This window comes from Leguminivora glycinivorella, chromosome 6, assembly GCF_023078275.1.
Source record: "Leguminivora glycinivorella isolate SPB_JAAS2020 chromosome 6, LegGlyc_1.1, whole genome shotgun sequence".
Taxonomy (NCBI): Eukaryota; Metazoa; Arthropoda; class Insecta; order Lepidoptera; family Tortricidae; genus Leguminivora; species Leguminivora glycinivorella.
This window is the reverse complement of record NC_062976.1, coordinates 23,854,606-23,872,123: the sequence shown is the minus strand read 5'-3', so window position 1 is coordinate 23,872,123 and position 17,518 is coordinate 23,854,606. Positions and strand designations below refer to the sequence as shown.

The 17,518-nt window shown below is 36.8% G+C and overlaps 1 protein-coding gene across 3 annotated transcripts in view; it reads right to left on the bottom strand.

Moving 5' to 3' along the window:
- The window catches only part of LOC125227585 (leucine-rich repeat neuronal protein 1-like), a 476,226-nt gene that overhangs the window by 266,803 nt on the left and 191,905 nt on the right, over positions 1-17,518 (bottom strand). For all 3 annotated transcript variants that reach the window (XM_048131927.1, XM_048131925.1, XM_048131926.1), the window contains exon 3: positions 3,518-3,565. In XM_048131927.1, coding sequence (XP_047987884.1) covers positions 3,518-3,550 — 33 coding nt within the window. In that variant the 5' untranslated portion in view covers positions 3,551-3,565. The remainder of the gene's footprint in view (positions 1-3,517; positions 3,566-17,518) is intronic.

Genomic DNA, 17,518 nt, shown 5'->3' with positions numbered 1-17,518 from the left:
GTCAATCACTGGCCAACGGGCCGATTTTTGAGTCTCACGCGTTCGAGTTCAGAAAATTGTCACAGAAAATAATAAGCAAGTCACCGTTTTCAACCGGTATTTTAGTGACAAAATCCTGTAGTCGAGATTCAAAAATGGCCCTCCAGTTTATAATAATAAAAAAAGCTATACGCTTTTCATTTACACCGCGGTCGAATAAAATAGCTGCATCGTGCATTCACGAATGTGATTTTATACAGGTGCATTGAATCCAGGCATTACGTATGTACATAGCTTAAGGCCCTCGCGCAAAAATAAACACTCTGTTTATTCGCTCTTCTCCATGAATACGAATGCTTTTTTATGTTTAAAAAATGGATAACAAACTTGTTTATGGAAAGAAATTCTATTTTATTCACTGGCATTTATTTTATTCATTGGCTAAAATATCTTTTTCCTGGTTACAGTGTACCTAAGTATTTTTTACCTACTATTTTTAAACACGCACGGGGCACGTGCAAGGAGTTTAGCCGCTGTGAGCACTCATTCCTGATGGATGATACAAAATACAAATACAAAATACAAAATCATTTATTCAGCAAATAGGCCACGGGGGCACTTTTACATGTCAACATTACAGAGTATTCATTAAAGTTAAACAAATGAAATTAATAGAAATATTAACTAAAAATATTAATCATAAGCAAAGTAGCTATACACTGATATAGAATTAGAGATGTATAAAGTCTCTAAATGTCATATTATTACTAACTATAATCAATACATAAAGAAAGTGCAAACAGATACAAAGATAAAAGAAATCTATAATACTTCAATAGTTGTAAAAGACTGAATATTACAAGTAAAAATATTATACTTAATCAAATAATCCATGGAGATGTATAGCGTCTCCAAGAGTCAAATTTTATAAAATTAAAATATTTAAAAGTAAAAACCTTTGTCAAATAATACAAAAAAAAAAATACAGAAAATGAACAGCTAAATTACACATTTCAAGAGATGTACAAGTCTCTAGGTCTCCTTATGACTCCAAAAAACACCAACAGCGATATAATAACGTGACTATTTCGGAATATTTAAATATGCCTTACGAAAGTTTAACGTCTATAATTTTCGTTTTGATTAATTTGAAATTTCTGCCGATAGCTGTACGAACGAACAGCTAGCAAAACTGGCCAACACTGTGACAAAAAAAGTACTTTCCACATAATATTCCGCAATTACGTGCGTTTTCACAGTACCCGATCCTATATTATATGTAGGACCGATATCCCATACATTACAGCAGCACCATCTTGATTTTTAGGGTTCCGTAGTCAACTAGGAACCCTTATAGTTTCGCCATGTCTGTCTGTCTGTCTGTCTGTCTGTCTGTCCGTCCGTCCGTCCGTCCGTCCGTCCGTCCGTCCGCGGATAATCTCAGTAACCGTTAGCACTAGAAAGCTGAAATTTGGTACCAATATGTATATCAATCACGCCAACAAAGTGCAAAAATAAAAAATGGAAAAAAATGTTTTATTAGGGTACCCCCCCTACATGTAAAGTGGGGGCTGATTTTTTTTTCATTCTAACCCGAACGTGTGATATATCATTGGATAGGTATTTAAAAATGAATAAGGGTTTTCTAAGATCGTTTTTTGATATTATTAATATTTTCGGAAATAATCGCTCCTAAAGGAAAAAAAAGTGCGTCCCCCCCCCTCTAACTTTTGAACCATATGTTTAAAAAATATGAAAAAAATCACAAATGTAGAACTTTATAAAGACTTTCTAGGAAAATTATTTTGAACTTGATAGGTTCAGTAGTTTTTTAGAAAAATACGGAAAACTACGGAACCCTACACTGAGCGTGGCCCGACATGCTCTTGGCCGGTTTTTAGGGTTCCGTAGTCAACTAGGAACCCTTATAGTTTCGCCATGTCTGTCTGTCCGTCCGTCCGTCCGTCCATCCGTCCGTCCGTCCGTCCGTCCGAACGTCCGTCCGTCCGTCCGTCCGTCCGCGGATAATCTCAGTAACCGTTAGCACTAGAAAGCTGAAATTTGGTACCGATATGTATATCAATCACGCCAACAAAGTGCAAAAATAAAAAATGGAAAAAAATGTTTTATTAGGGTACTCCTCCTACATGTGAAGTGGGGGCTGATATTTTTTTTCATTCCAACCCCAACGTGTGATATATTGTTGGATAGGTATTTAAAAATGAATAAGGGTTTACTAAGATAGTTTTTTGATAATATTAATAGTTTCGAAAATAATCGCTCCTAAAGGAAAAAAAAGTGCGTCCCCCCCCCTCTAACTTTTGAACCATATATTTAAAAATTATGAAAAAAATCACAAAAGTAGAACTTCATAAAGACTTTCTAGGAAAATTGTTTTGAACTTGATAGGTTCAGTAGTTTTTGAGAAAAATAAGGAAAACTACGGAACCCTACACTGAGCGTGGCCCGACACGCTCTTGGCCGGTTTTTGTATTGAAATCCTTCCAACATCCGATATCGGATCGGATAATGTAAAAACGGACTAACTGTTTAATCTAGGTTTTGTCTAATAAGGCTTAGAGGTCTCTTTACCGTACAGTTAATGACCCTAAAGTCCAAATTTTACTTGAGGACGAGTATTTAGCACTTTCCTCACACAATGCAGCTTAATACAAGTCTTTGTTACATTTATTATAAAATGTATCGCGGTCATATTTTGCGCCAATTCGCGTCGCTCGTGGCCGGAGCGAAATGGCCGCGGCTCAGAATCGCACGCGCAGGGTTAGCCTCTCTATTGCTAAAATGCTTTAAAGGTACATACATCTTATCTTGGTTGACTGTACAAAAGTTGACCAAAATATGCCCCTCAGATCTTATTTCGTCGACAGTCGACAGTGACGTGAGCGTAGTATGGCGAGAGTATGGGGAACAAAATATTTCATCAAAAATCCATACTAATATTATATACTATATGTGTGTCTGTTTGTTTGTCCGTCTTTCACGGCAAAACGAAACTACGAAGACATAGGCTACTTTTTGTCTCTTTCTAACGTGAGCGAAGCCGCGGGAAAAGCTAGTATAAGTATGTACATATATTTCTTAGTATGTTTTGATAACCTACTACATTTGCAAAATCTTAACAAAGCTTAAACTAGACCTTATTATCAAAGGAGTAGGTACATAAGACTGACAGCTATATATTTGCCGACAACAAACAAACAGATTGTGTTTACCGCTGTAAATTGAACCTGGAACCCAAGCAAAAATGGCGGGATTCAGTATGAGTTGATTTTGTAGTAAAGTTTGTTATTCTTGAACTAGGCAATAAACAATAAAGAACTTTGATGAAGGTTTCTGGAATATTTCTGAGTAACTATAGTACATAAGAGATTGTACAAATCAGATCTTTTTTATGGAGTTCATGTGATATCAGCAAGGCAATTTCGACGTTATTTTCATTTACATATGAAAACTGATCTATTGATATTGAAAAAAGTTTTTTGGCACACGTGTAGAAAAACTAGAAAATGTAACTCACCTCGCAAAGCGGGTCCTGATGTCTCGTCATCATGTACGGGGTAGCGATCTGTAAAAGAAAGAAAATAAACCTTAAAATAAAATATTGAAGCATGATTTATAATAAAGTAGGACAATCAAAACTATTTAATAAATAGTCAAGATATTTCCTTTGTGTTGTATTAGGTACCTGTAAGATATAGAATGCTGACAGTCTTTACTCACTGTATCGTAATACTGATATACGTTGCTCGAGGAAGTCACTAGTTTATCGGTCACTTGCAGTGACGTCAACGAGATATGTTTCGATTTCTCAAAAACAAAGACTGTTAGTTGGGTTAGAGTTAGAGCTTCAAGTCATTTCAACCATAAAATATTAATATCAATTCTCGTAAATTAAAATTATCGTAATAACAAATTATCAAGCAGATTATGCGGGCTTTACATCGTCCATAAAAGTTCAATGTTAATTGACACTAAATTAAATGCGTTTTATTTAATTTTGAATCGTGTCTGTAGTAACATAATTAATATTTATGATAGGGTTGTGTGATGTCGTTTATAACACGGTTTTGAACATAACTCACGCCCGTAGGTACTTTTAGAAGATATGTTGTTGAAATATTGTGATGTATGTAAGATTAATTCCATTGGAAATGAACGGAAAGTGTTTGTAAGAGAATATGTAAGCAGATGTTAATAGACGTCGAAAAGTTTTATAACAAACTATATAATAGAGTAGTGTAGTGTTACAATACCTAAATATATTGCTTTACGAGTAACATACCATAATATATTTAATAAATTTAAATTTTTTTCTTGGCTCAAATTGTCACAGCATACTCATACTTGCATCTTGGACCGAATCGATCTAATGAATAAAATAATAACGTACTTAATACTATTTGCACTTTATTATCAATTTATAATTTCTGATCCTCCTTTTCACCTTTGAGATCTAATTTTTGTGTTCGTCTAATACATTGTTTGTTAGCATCCTCCGTCACCTAGACTATCTAAAATTAGGTTTCATCGCCAAGGTCTTCCCATCCATCTCTGTCCTCAATTCCCAACACGCACAGCCTACTCCAAAGCCTGAAATTTATTATCTCACTTTTTCCCTCATTCACAGATCATGTGACAATACATGGCCCAAAGATTTCTAAGGTAAAGGATAAGGCAATTCATAAATAATAGTTGGTATTCGCGTCTGAATAAACCGTAGCCGTAATGACATTAAAATGCTACCTCATTCAAATAATATTTTGAGGCCCCATTTTAGTCGCCAAACTATTATTTTTATACCCTTTTCGATGGTTATTTAGTCGACCGGTTAAATACGGGCCAATATTTGGACACTGTAGGTATCTTGATAATCATAACAATGTGGGTAGACTAAGCTATGTATGAATAAATTAGTTTATGCTCGGTAATGGTCGTTTCCATATCTCCTGACATGGCGCAGCCGGTTTTAATACTTTAAAGTGTGAAATTTCGTGATTTGCCCACTTATTTAGTGTAAAAAATAAACTGTGACTGATTTGCGATGGAGTCGACACTTAAACCTCCATCTCCGTTTTGTTTTGAGAACGATATCGCGAGTGTAACTACGGGCAATCTTAGTAGGCAGTGGTCAAAATGGCGGAAATCTTTTGAAACATATTCAAAAGCATGTGAATTTGGTAAAAAAACCGAAGATGTACAACTTAGTATATTACTGCATGTTATTGGCGAACAGTGCAGAGAAGTATATGACCAATTCACTGAATCGTTTGCCACAACAAAAGCCCTGTTAGATAGATTTGATAAATATTTTTTACCTACGAAGAATTTAACGATGGAACGACATAAGTTTTTTATGCGAAATCAATTAGACGGGGAAACGATTGAGCAGTATACTTTTGAACTGAAAAGGTTGGCAAAAACTTGTGAGTTTGGAGATTTGAACGACGACCTCATTAAAGATAGGTTGATATGTGGTATCACTGAAGATGCTCTGAGAGAGCGGTTACTACGCGAATGTGACCTCACACTGACAAAAGCGATGGATATTAGTAGAATAGCGGAAATGTCGCGAGCACAAGCGAACCACATTAAAACGGAAAAAGGAGTTGATAGTCAAGTTCACGAGGTCACCGAGCAGGAAGGAGAAGAAAGAGTGTGTGAGATACACTTCAAGCGTCGGACGGCGCCTCCTGGACGCCGCGGGCCGGCCGCGCCCGCCGCGTGCCGCTGCGGGGGCCGCGCCGCCAGCCAGCCGCGCGCGCGCGCGCGCCGCCGCCGCCGCCGCCGGCAGGCATGCGCGCCAGCAGCGACGGATTTTCACGATCATCACATCAGAATGTGTCATTTGGCAGGAAATATAACAAGAAATGTGAATATTGTGGTCGTGTGCATGATAGATTTAAATGTCCGGCGTATGGCCAGCGATGTACCAGATGCAATAAGGCAAATCATTTTGCTAGGATGTGCCGCGTGTATATGGTGCAGGAGAACTCCACCGATCAGGTGAGTCGCAAAAGTTGGTATGAAGATATTTTGATAGGTAATACTGCTGTGTCATTCAAACTGGATACTGGAGCTGACGTAAACGTTTTGCCTCATAGGTTCCTATCAAGAATAGGTATTAAGGACGTTGAATTGATACAAACGCGTACTAAGTTAACGGGATACTCGGGGGGAGTAAAAATCTAAGACCGTTAGAATCTGGCTCGTTAGTTAAAGTTCGTAATAATGGTAGGTGGTGTAACGGTGAAATCATAACATTAGTAGGTCCTAGATCGTACTCAGTAAAACTGCAAACGGGCAGGATAATACGACGAAATCGAAGACAACTCATACTAGACTCCGCGCCGCGTCTAAATGAATCAGTTGATCACTTTCCGTATGACGATATAGTAGCAGGTCACACCGGGGCAAATCGAGTGCGTGGCTCCAGTACCACAACTAGTGTCGAACGTGTCCGCCCGTTATCGCAAACAGCTGATTGCTTTGTTTCTCGCTTTGGCAGGACAGTGAGGCCTCCTGATCGGTGGGGATACTCGGCACCTGGTGTACCACAAGTGAATAATCGACCCTAGTAGTAGTAAAACTGGTAAACAAATGATGAATTGCCTAGTAAAAGTACCTAATTACCTACCTATTCATGTTATGTGACTTATGTCAGAAACTTACGAATTTGGAATTTGATTTTGTATGTTCAAAAAAAAAAAAAAAAAAAAAAAAAAAACTACATGTTTAATAAATAACACTGAGTGCTAGAAAATTCGATCATAAATCATTATTAGGTATGCATGTTGTAACTTAAACAATTGGTAATATTTTCAATATTAAGGTAAGCCCTCCGTAATCACAGAATTTGTAAATACTTATATAAATATATTTTAACATTATGTAACACCGAAGCATGCGGGTGAAAATGTCGAAAATGTTCACAATAATCAGTGGATAAAAAAAAAAAGGTAATCAATTTAAATACCTAATTATGTTTCTAGTTGATTTAAAGTGAGATGATGAGTTAAGATGTTTTATCTTGTACAATTTAATTTCTTTTGTAACAGGGGGGTTGTAGGTATCTTGATAATCATAACAATGTGGGTAGACTAAGCTATGTATGAATAAATTAGTTTATGCTCGGTAATGGTCGTTTCCATATCTCCTGACAGACACCTGACAGATCAACCTAGCCCTAAACTAAGCAAAGACTGTAACTATGGATGACTGTATAGACGACGATATGCATACTTGAATAGATAAATAGACTCATAAACATTGTGCTCACCACACAAATAAATGCCCTTAAATATTCGTTGCGCCTTGGAACGCTACAATGTGATTGGTTGATGAGAGCGCATCTCGCGCGTGATTGGTCAGTGGTCACGTAGACAGCACGCTTGGTACGCTTTCGTACACAGTAGCGTCAACGATGCTAATGTACTGTTACCATTTTAGTGCCCATATGTTACGTCCTTACAAAGCAATATATATGTCAATGACGCCCTCAAACTTTAGGGTCAGAGTTTCCTGGCCATTACGATGGTCCACCGCACATTCTTGAACTAGAACTTCGCACGCAACCCTACACAAAACATTCCAAACATTTGACGGAAACCCTTCTGTGGAAAGATCCTTGGGCCTTTATTGATGAGGATTCAACGAAAATGCTGTTTAAGGACGTAAGGCTATGCCCGTAGAACTTTGACTGCAGTACAGAAAATTTCAAAGGAAAGTACTTCTTTTGCAAACTACACGTCAGTATTTCATCCTTTAAATGTAGTTACTCGGATACAGGATGTTATCACAAAAAAATATCAGTATAACCGTATTCATTTTCCAAATTTGGGTCCCCCAATTAGCGTAATAAGTTGTTAACAAAAATTAACTCGCTGTCAGTTTTGTGACGACAATTAAGCAAAAAAATGTGTCTAAAATTTTACTCTTTTCACATTCTGAATGTAGATTATCGCTTAAAGTTTATGTAATTAACACAAAAGCAATATTTTTATTGAAATTTCATGCTTAGTTATCGTCACAAAACTGACAGTGAGTTAATTTTTGTTAACACTTTGAGGGGTCGCGAATTCTGAAAATGCCCCTATGTAGCAGCAGTAGTAATGGTAAAATAACTTGTGGAAAATATCCTGTTTAGTTGCCATTTGTAATTTTGTTAAAACTTAAAAACTAGAAACAAAAATTTCAAGATCTAGTTAACAATCCGGTACGAAGGACCAAACTTAAAATCACCATAGGCGAACGTCGATAGGAACTCCGGCAACTGTTTGTCAAAAACAGACCGATAGACCAAAATGGCCGCTGAATTGTATCAGTCTGTTATCTATGCTCCAAGTTTCGGCGGTCACTGAGGTCCGAGGCCTTGTTTGTTTATGGACGTTTAATGGTGAGACGTTATTTACTCATTTTGTAGTAAAACTTGATGAAAGTAGGTAAGTTCATTAAATTAAGGAGATTATCTTGATAGGTATCGTGTGTCAAAGCGGTTTATCAATCTTCTTATTTTGGTTTTATTATTATAATAAATGGGCTTACTCTTGACCACAGACTAGCCAAAGGCAAACGTGGCCTACGATGGAGAGAGCTCGCTCAGAAGATGCCTGTTCACCTTTGATTTGAAGGTTGCCGGGTTATATCAGTTCGGAAATATAGCCGCCTATCCAGTAAAGACGTATCTTTAATTTTCACAACTTCGTGTCTAAATCGGTATTACATTGAAATAGGTTTCATTTTAGAAAATTACATAATTATATTATGAAGTTTATTGTTCCGTTTGTTTCTTGGCAATTTGAACCAAGGCCCCCTAATCTGGCCAATATTTGAAGCAGCGTTCTCTTTTCCTAGACAGCTTGGTCTTCCGAACCACACTGGACACTTTGAAATCATTCGACGTTTACTAGCCTTAATAACTAGCTTTTGCCCGTGGCTTCGCTCACTAGACTTATAGAAAACTTAGGCGTTAATGATAATTCACGTTAAAGAAATCTTTAAAATCAACTGTGTTCACCTCCAAAATTTAACCAATCGGAAGTAAAACGAAAAACATCTATCTAATACTAACTTTTGCGCGCGGATTTGCTCGCGTTAGAAAGAGACAAAAAGTAGCCTATGTCACTCTCCATCCCTTCAAGTATCTCCACTTAAAAAATCACGTCAATTCGTCGCTCCATTTTGCATTGAAAGACGGACAAACAGACACACACACTTTCCCATTTATATAGTACTAGCTTTTGCCCGCAGCTTCGCTCGCGTTTAAATCGAAAATTGCAGAATTCTCCATACATACTTCCACCACCCATTTCAGGGAAGTGGGGGTTAAAAAGAGACAAAAAGTAGCCTATGTCACTCTCCATCCCTTCAACTATCTCCACTTAAAAAATCGCGTCAATTCGCCACACACTTTCCCATTTATAATATTAGTATGGATGGATTTTAATTTCATATTATATTTCCTGATGGTCATGAATTCCTTTATTTATACTTCCTGAAGGAACAGATATTAATACCAACAGTAACGATAACAATAACATGTGGTTGGCATGTTGTTTACGCGATGGTAATCATCTGCGTAGCATCAATCAGGGCACATGTTGCGTTGCTTTACATAAATTATTGACGAAGGCTTCCATAATAATGATTTATTAACTGAATATTTAGCATATATTCAGTTAATAAATCATTTAGCATATAGCAACAAGCGGATGGAATGAAGCGTCTCCTGGAATTCTCCGCCAAATATTAGATTCCTCCTTTTTAACGCATATCGCATTTTTAAGTATTTTTGACGATTTACAATTTAGGCATTTACGCAGCAGTAGGACAAAACTAAGAATTTATATTATATAATTATTTATATAACAAAGATTACATTAAAATTAAACAATCGTCTTAGATAAATTACTATTAAATAATAATATGATTTAAGCTCTTATAGATCTCTGTTTGGCCCAAAGGTTAGCTTGGTAGAGAATGCCTTCTGGCATTAAGTTCGCCTTTTGTACATTTTTCGCAAGCACTTGCTAAAATAAGAGTTCGAATAATATCCATCAATATTATATGTATTTCATTGTATGTATTAAATTAAACGTAATATTTAAAATATTTATTATAAATATCTGTTTATGTAAAAGTATGTGTAACATATAGTTTGCTTTTCTTCTTAGTACATCACCTTTTTGTTTTCTCTCTGCACCATTTGTATTGAATCTCTGTTTGGCCCTATGGTTGACTGGTAGAGAATGCCTTTTGGCATTAAGTCCGCCGTTTGTACGTTTTTGTGTATTTTTGTGCAATAAAGTTGAAATAAATAAAATATATATATATTTTTACCGTGCAGTAAAGTTTAAATAAATAAATGATTTACTATTAATCCTATACGTAGATACTTTTGTGTTTGACTCTGAGGCAAGAAGTGCTATGCTGCGATGGAACTTTAAAGAATATCATGATCGTATCATGGTCGTGATTTCGTCACTTACGCATTTACTTTACTTGTTGAAACGTGACAGACATGGCGACAAATAACAGACAGCCGTCCATTTTAGCCCTACTGATTCCTTCTCCATAATAAACTGTCGCTGCAACAATCATCTGTCAAGATGCTGTCGCCAATGATGATGAGCCTCTTTTGATGATGACTGTCATCATCCTCCTTGCGTTATCCCGGCATTTGCCACGGCTCATGGGAGCCTGGGGTCCGCTCTGACAACTAAATTCCAAGATTTGGCGTAGGGACTAGTTTTATCTGACCTTCCAACCCGAAGGGTAACTAGGCCTTATTGGAATTAGTCCGGTTTCCTCACGGTGTTTTCCTTCACCGAAAAGCGACTGGCAAATATCAAATGACATTTCGCACATAAGTTCCGAAAAACTCATTGGTACTAGCCGGGGTTCGAACCCGCGACCTCCGGATCGAAAGTCGCACGCTCTTACCGCTAGGCCACCAGCGCTTTCTTTTGATGATGACTGTATCATTCATATTTGATTTTTGTATGTGCAACGAAAATTATGTTCTCAAACTTCATCATGAATATCACAATCGTCCTTCACAGCATAATATATCTTGTCCTACCGACATCTGTGTACTTTTATTGACTTAATCTACTTACAAGCGGCAATCTTAGTGTAACAGGCTATTTCTTATCGTGTCAAGATCTTACAATGGGGAAATGCAAGCTATAAACCGCTATCTTTCTGTTCCACTGCTTCTTATTGGGGTAGTTTTATGGCCTGCATTTTCCCTGTCTGGTTGGAGATAACAAAGTTACCCTAATGATAAGGGATATACTGATTTAGGTGAAGTTATGGTGTGATTTAGAAGTTTGTAAGCATATGCTGAGACAAACAAACTTGTATCGAAATAAGTAATTAGAGGAATTTGGAGGGATTTTCTCCCGCGGATGCTTTGGCTGTGAATGAGCTCCCTGCCGAGGTATTCCTGACGAACTACATTAATGGGTTTTTTCAAAAAAGGAGTGTACAAGTTTCTAATAGGTCATAGCTTACGGTGACCGCTGTCCATCAGGCGGACCGTATACCTGTTTGCGACCAACGTCGTATAAAAAAATTGAAATATTTGCCCTAATTTAATTACTACCACTGTATAAGTAATATAAGTGACAACCCGAAGAAAAGGTCCTTTGGATATGTTAAGGTCTAAGCCCAAACGAAGTTCCGAGGTCAAAAGTTTTGTTCCTCGCATTTTCTTCAATACCTTTTTAATGCTTGGCCTAGTACGTACTTGGTACGATTACGGAATGACATCAGTTGTCAATCTGATATCAGTGTTATTTTGAGTAGGCCTGACCCTTTAGCACAACTTGCCGTTGTCGCGCGCTAGTCCATACATCAACCGCGACTTCAAGTATGGACTCGCGCGCGACAAGACAAGTTGTGCTAGAGATGTATCATCTACCTGTGCAAGGCTCGAACTGTCAGGCCCTCAGGTTGTTCAGTGTATCTATACCCAAATGTTTACATTACAACAAATTGACGAGATTTGAACCTAAGTACGTAATCATTTAGAAGTTCCCGCGCGCACCTATAACGACATCTAACCAAGTAGGAAGCTTTACACCTTGCAACACGCTTCTTTAGCATCTTTCTAATCAACTGGTTTCGCAGATTAGCCAAGATTTGCCCCACATTGTTGCCATGTTAATTACTGTAGCCATAATTCACCGGCCGTCCATAAGTTGAGCCCGACCTCATTAAGGGGCATAAAGCGCGCAATATAAAAGAATGACGCAGCGTTCGTTTAACGCATGCGCTCAACTCGTTCACTGAACGAATGGGTGAATGGGTTCGCGTTTCGATTAGTGTTGATGGATGGTTGTGGAATGGCCTCTTTGATTGGTTTGAGGGTTTTAGGGTTTTTTATGTTTAATTTAAAGAGACGGGATGAAGAATATTTAATGGAGAAATGGATATTTTATCAGTATCTTAAAACTGATTTTAGTTATTGATATTTTTTTCTCTAGGCTCTATAGGAATCATTATTAATTATTCACTACGCAAACAATTTTTACAATATTTATCTAGCTATACGAGAGGCTGGCAACCTGTCACTGCAATGTCACAGTTTCGTTTTCTTTCAACCCCTTTTTGCCAGGAGTGGTACTGAAGCTTTAGTAGTTTCATGTGTTCTGCCTACTACCCCTTTATGGGATATAGGCGTGATTGTATGTGTTGTATGTGCTATAGTGAAAATAAACTCATAATTATTGTTACAGGAAAGTTATTTGAAGTGAAAAATATTATAGGTTGTCTGGTAGAGATCGCTGCGATAAGACAGCCTGTTGTCTGCCTCTATTTATAATCATTTGTTTTGTCTCCGCTGTATCTTTTTTCTGTATCTCTTGCTGAGGTGTGCCGATAAAGAGTATTCTATCTATCTATCTATCTATAGGTAACTGCAAAGAAATCGAAACGACCACGCAGGTTTCATTATAGCAATGCACAATTTGTCACTACTTTGAAAAAAACTTGTATCTTCTTCTGTCAATGAAAATAAAAATGTAATAAGTATGTATATATAGACTTACTGCGTTTTAACTTTGAGGAGCAGTGTGAGATACGAGATATTTTCAAAGTAGTGTTATTGCACATACACCTTCAAGTCTGTCAAAGTTTAGCATTGAGTTCTCAGTGAGTACCTACACACTTTATCTTAATTCATCATCTTTTAAACACAGCGCAGCGTGCACATTTTTACTAAAGACGAGAAATTAATATCAACTAAATACAACTTTTTCCGTACAAAATTCTGCCTTGATGCATAAATAATGTAGTCCAAAATCGTTTGTCACGCAACTGTGCATAAATTATTCAGAAATGTAGACAATTTGCTAAGTGAAGTTAAAAACCTCTCCATATTCCGTTCCACGCATGCAAATCGGTGGCTTTAGACGTTTTTTTGCCACAGATAAAAACACTGAAGACCTACATGAGTGAACGTAAATTATTTACCCTGAATGGGTTTACTGCGTCGGCGGATATGTCATTCATTCAATCTCTTATGTACGAGGCCTTATAATATACTCTCTCATCGCCGAAGTATGTTTTAAAGTATGTAACGTTTAAGGTTCATATTTACTTGTGTGTTCATACATATTTGCTTGTATGCGCTTTTGTTTTTGTTCATCGCGGCTTTCATTCATACGTTTATAGGTGAAACTAATTCTTTAATAAGGCCTAAAACTCTCGCTTTACAATTTATTATCGTCAGGAGGCTTTCATGCCGCACTGAAAGGAATTTCCCGAGTAATACGACGTTATAAATAATGAGAATTTATGTTGGATCTAAAAATAAAGAGCTTCACAATAATGTTCCCCAAACGAGATACCATCATAAAGTATTAAGAATAAAACCGAAAAAGTGAAGTTATTACATGGAGTTAACGAATTTTGCCGAAAAACAGAAACATTTGTATTAAAAACGTTCCAAACCCAAAATCTCTTTGATGTTCATTTTTTAATTGGGACCGGCCGGAGTTCTCACGGAGTAATTGAAACGTTTAAAAATAAAACAACGAGCGAAACAAGTCTTATTACAGGCCGGTGGACATGAATGCCATTTAATTTATACGCCGGGGAAAAGAAAACATGACGGCGGTTCGAAATTTGAATTTAGTGGCCACTCGGTCGCCAGGTGGCGCGCCGGATCGTCTGCCGGCGCTGCATGTGGTGGAGGTAGCGAGCGTTCGGTATTTTTTTTTTTGAGACAAAGGTCATTCACTATAAGCCAGTGCGTTTTATTTGTGGAGTCTATAATTTATATAAGTCAGATACTCATCTACGTATGTCACTAGAACATGAAACTTTGAACGTAAAAGTTAAAAGTCGGTAAAAGTTAACAGAAATTTTATGAAATTAAATACGGTTGCACCACTACTACACTGCTTTTCCTTAAGTTTCCTGACTAGTGGAGTTTCTATAATTAAAATCATATTTTGTACACTTATGGAGGTACTTACTTTTTTTTTGTGCAATGAAAACTGTATCTAACATGTGACTTTAGAATACAATAATCATAAACATAATACTTAAAATTGTCCTGCTCATATATATCTTCATTCATTCACTATTATTAATTGTACGGTCAGATAATCTACGCTATAAAATATACGTTTTTCTTCTGTTTTGTAATAAGTAGCATCGCTACGCCTTATCCTTTACATCTAAACGTCAACTTGTCAGTCTATACGCCCTTTATTCGCACCGCTTCCCAAACTTTTTGTACCCGCCCAGTATAAAAGCTGACCTTGAAATTTGAATTAACTACAAATAGTCAAGTTTCAAGATTTACTGGTTTTTAACAGTAAATGTTCGCTAAGTGATAAAGATATGAGTTGAGATCGAGATAAAGTGAGAAAGATGATGAGTTGGCGCTCGAATGTCTCCAACCACAGATCACCTCAACTAAGCTACTAGACGAAGTATTCAAGCCTACTCCGTCACCATGATTTCCCATAGTAATTTAGAATGAGAACGCAACCGTTTGATTCAGTTGTGTCAACGTTCACAACCAGACTCGTGTAATTTTGGAACATTAAAAAAAATGTTTTAGGCTTGAAGCTGAACTGTTATACTATGTAATGGTGTATTTGTCATATATCTGAAGCATGGTACCCTAGCGGTAACTACGTGCGACTTTCGTTCCGGAGGTCGCGGGTTCGAAATGGCTCGTACCAATGAGTTTCGGAACTTCTGTGCATAATGTCATTTGATATTTGCCAGTCGCTATACGGTGAAGAAAAACATCGTATGGAAACCGGAAGGAACTAGGTACCCTTCGGGTAGGAAAGTGAGATGGCAGCCGCTTTCGTAAAACTGATGCCAACGTCAAATCTTGAGATTTGTCAAAGCGGAGCCCAGTCTCCCATTAGCCATGGCGAATGCCGGGATACCGCAAGGAGGATGGAAGATGGTAATACACTGTCTGGGTCTGGGTAGTCTGTGTCTCCAATGTAAAAAATGGTCCGCATCGCTTTCTATGGACAGGAAAAATATTGTTGTTACATTCCTACTTCATAAATCAGGCGGATGATTTTGATCGGTACTTTAAATATTATGATAAAGTTTTTATGGAATCTGTTTGATCTTGAAATACTTCATAATTTAACGGTGAAGGCTGGCTCTCTTACATTAAAACCTTACGTATATTGTTCAATACTTGAAGAGACCAAAGTTACCCAAATTTTCAATATTTATTCTCAAGGCCTTTATGGTCTCCGATCTAACTCAATTATCTGACTTTGACTGTTTTGACAGTAATGTATGCACTGTGACCACCTCTATTCAATTAAAGTAATTATAAATTTTATTACTACTAAAATGACATATACGTCACAAAATTTTACTCAAGTCTGTTATTATTAACTTCATACGACAATTTGTATACATTACAAGTTTAGTGTTCTGCATCTATCACCGCCCCTGCACTTTAAAGAGCCAACCAAAAATAAACAAATTTTCAATTATTGAAGAATAACATTAATCTGTGGGCGGTACACGAGGACGATAAAATTATTCAAACACGTGTAATCCCGTCATAAATAAGGTCCAGTTAGCATCGAGGTGTTAGTAACACGTGTCTGTTAGGAATTAGTTTTTGAAAGTTTGGGAAGGTGTGGCGACAATAATCACGTATATCCCGATAAATATCCCGATAAATAACAAATGACACGTGTACCGGTCAATGTAATGTCTAGTGAAAACCGTAAATTATTTTAAAACTTTTAATGGTCATTTCGGTTATCAGTATGGAAGTTATTTGGACTAAAATGTGGATTGAGTAGTTGGTGAATAATTGAACGACATAGAACCGTTAAATGACGAACTCGAGACCAATCTTTGCAATTTTTTTCATCGAGCCGATTTCGTTAAATGGTGTATCGCGTTCGGCTATGTTCGTTGAAATATAATGAACAATAACAAATAGTTTGTCTTAAAAAACTGCGCAAGTACTTAACATCAATTTTGCGCAGTTGGGTGTCGTCAGCCCCTTAATACAAAATTGCACGCTGATTTGAGTAGTAGTTTAATACAACATTGCACGCAATAATATGACCTAACGCATGTCACTTGTAGTTTCACATAATTATGTTTATGTTTTTTTCATCACAGTTTTTCTTTGCAAACGATTTTGTATTTTCCGGTCACAGGCGTGTAGGTACATATTCCAAAATAATCTGTATAGGTACCTAATTACTTATAAAGGACTATTCAAGAACAAAATTATTCAAGGAAAAACTAGACTAATAATTGAATTAACAGTAGTTATATAAATAGTTATACTTATTTTCGTCTTTGTATCTCTGTACCTACAAATTATATATAAACTGTTGTACACAATAAAGTGATTACTACTACTACTACTACTACTACTATTTTAAAATATGTATTTATATGTCGCTGTTTTCTAACACAGTCATTTTATTTATTATAATGATTTCTACGAGCGTTAATCTAATTTATTTTAATTTATGTTTTCCTCACGACCTCCGAAAAATGTCACATTTAATTCCAGAATCGATTACCAATACTCGATTACCGGCACCATCGAATAAATTAGAAAAATCCGATAACCGAAGCAATGTGTACCAAAGGTAAGGGCCAAACAAATTTATACCAGACGTTTAATTTATAGCCAACAAATTCAATATTGAAATGGGATTAGTAATTTATTAAAAAAAGTTTGAGAACCGATTCGTCTGCGAGGAGTGCTATAAAATTGATTGATAAAGAGCTATAAAAGTTGGTAATTATAACGGCTGCTGTAAATTGATTATTATTAACATACAGGGTGTTTATTTACGGGGCAAATACATAAGTAATAGGGTAAACTGGCCGCATTCGGTGACACGCCTAGTTCGATGAAATAAATAAAAATCGTATTCCGGAATAGTGCTTCAAAGCTTGTATCACCGAATTAAGCGTGTCACCGAATAAGGCGAGTTTATCCTAATGAGCAAGTAAATCCAAGTAATGGTAAACGATAAAGTGGGACCTT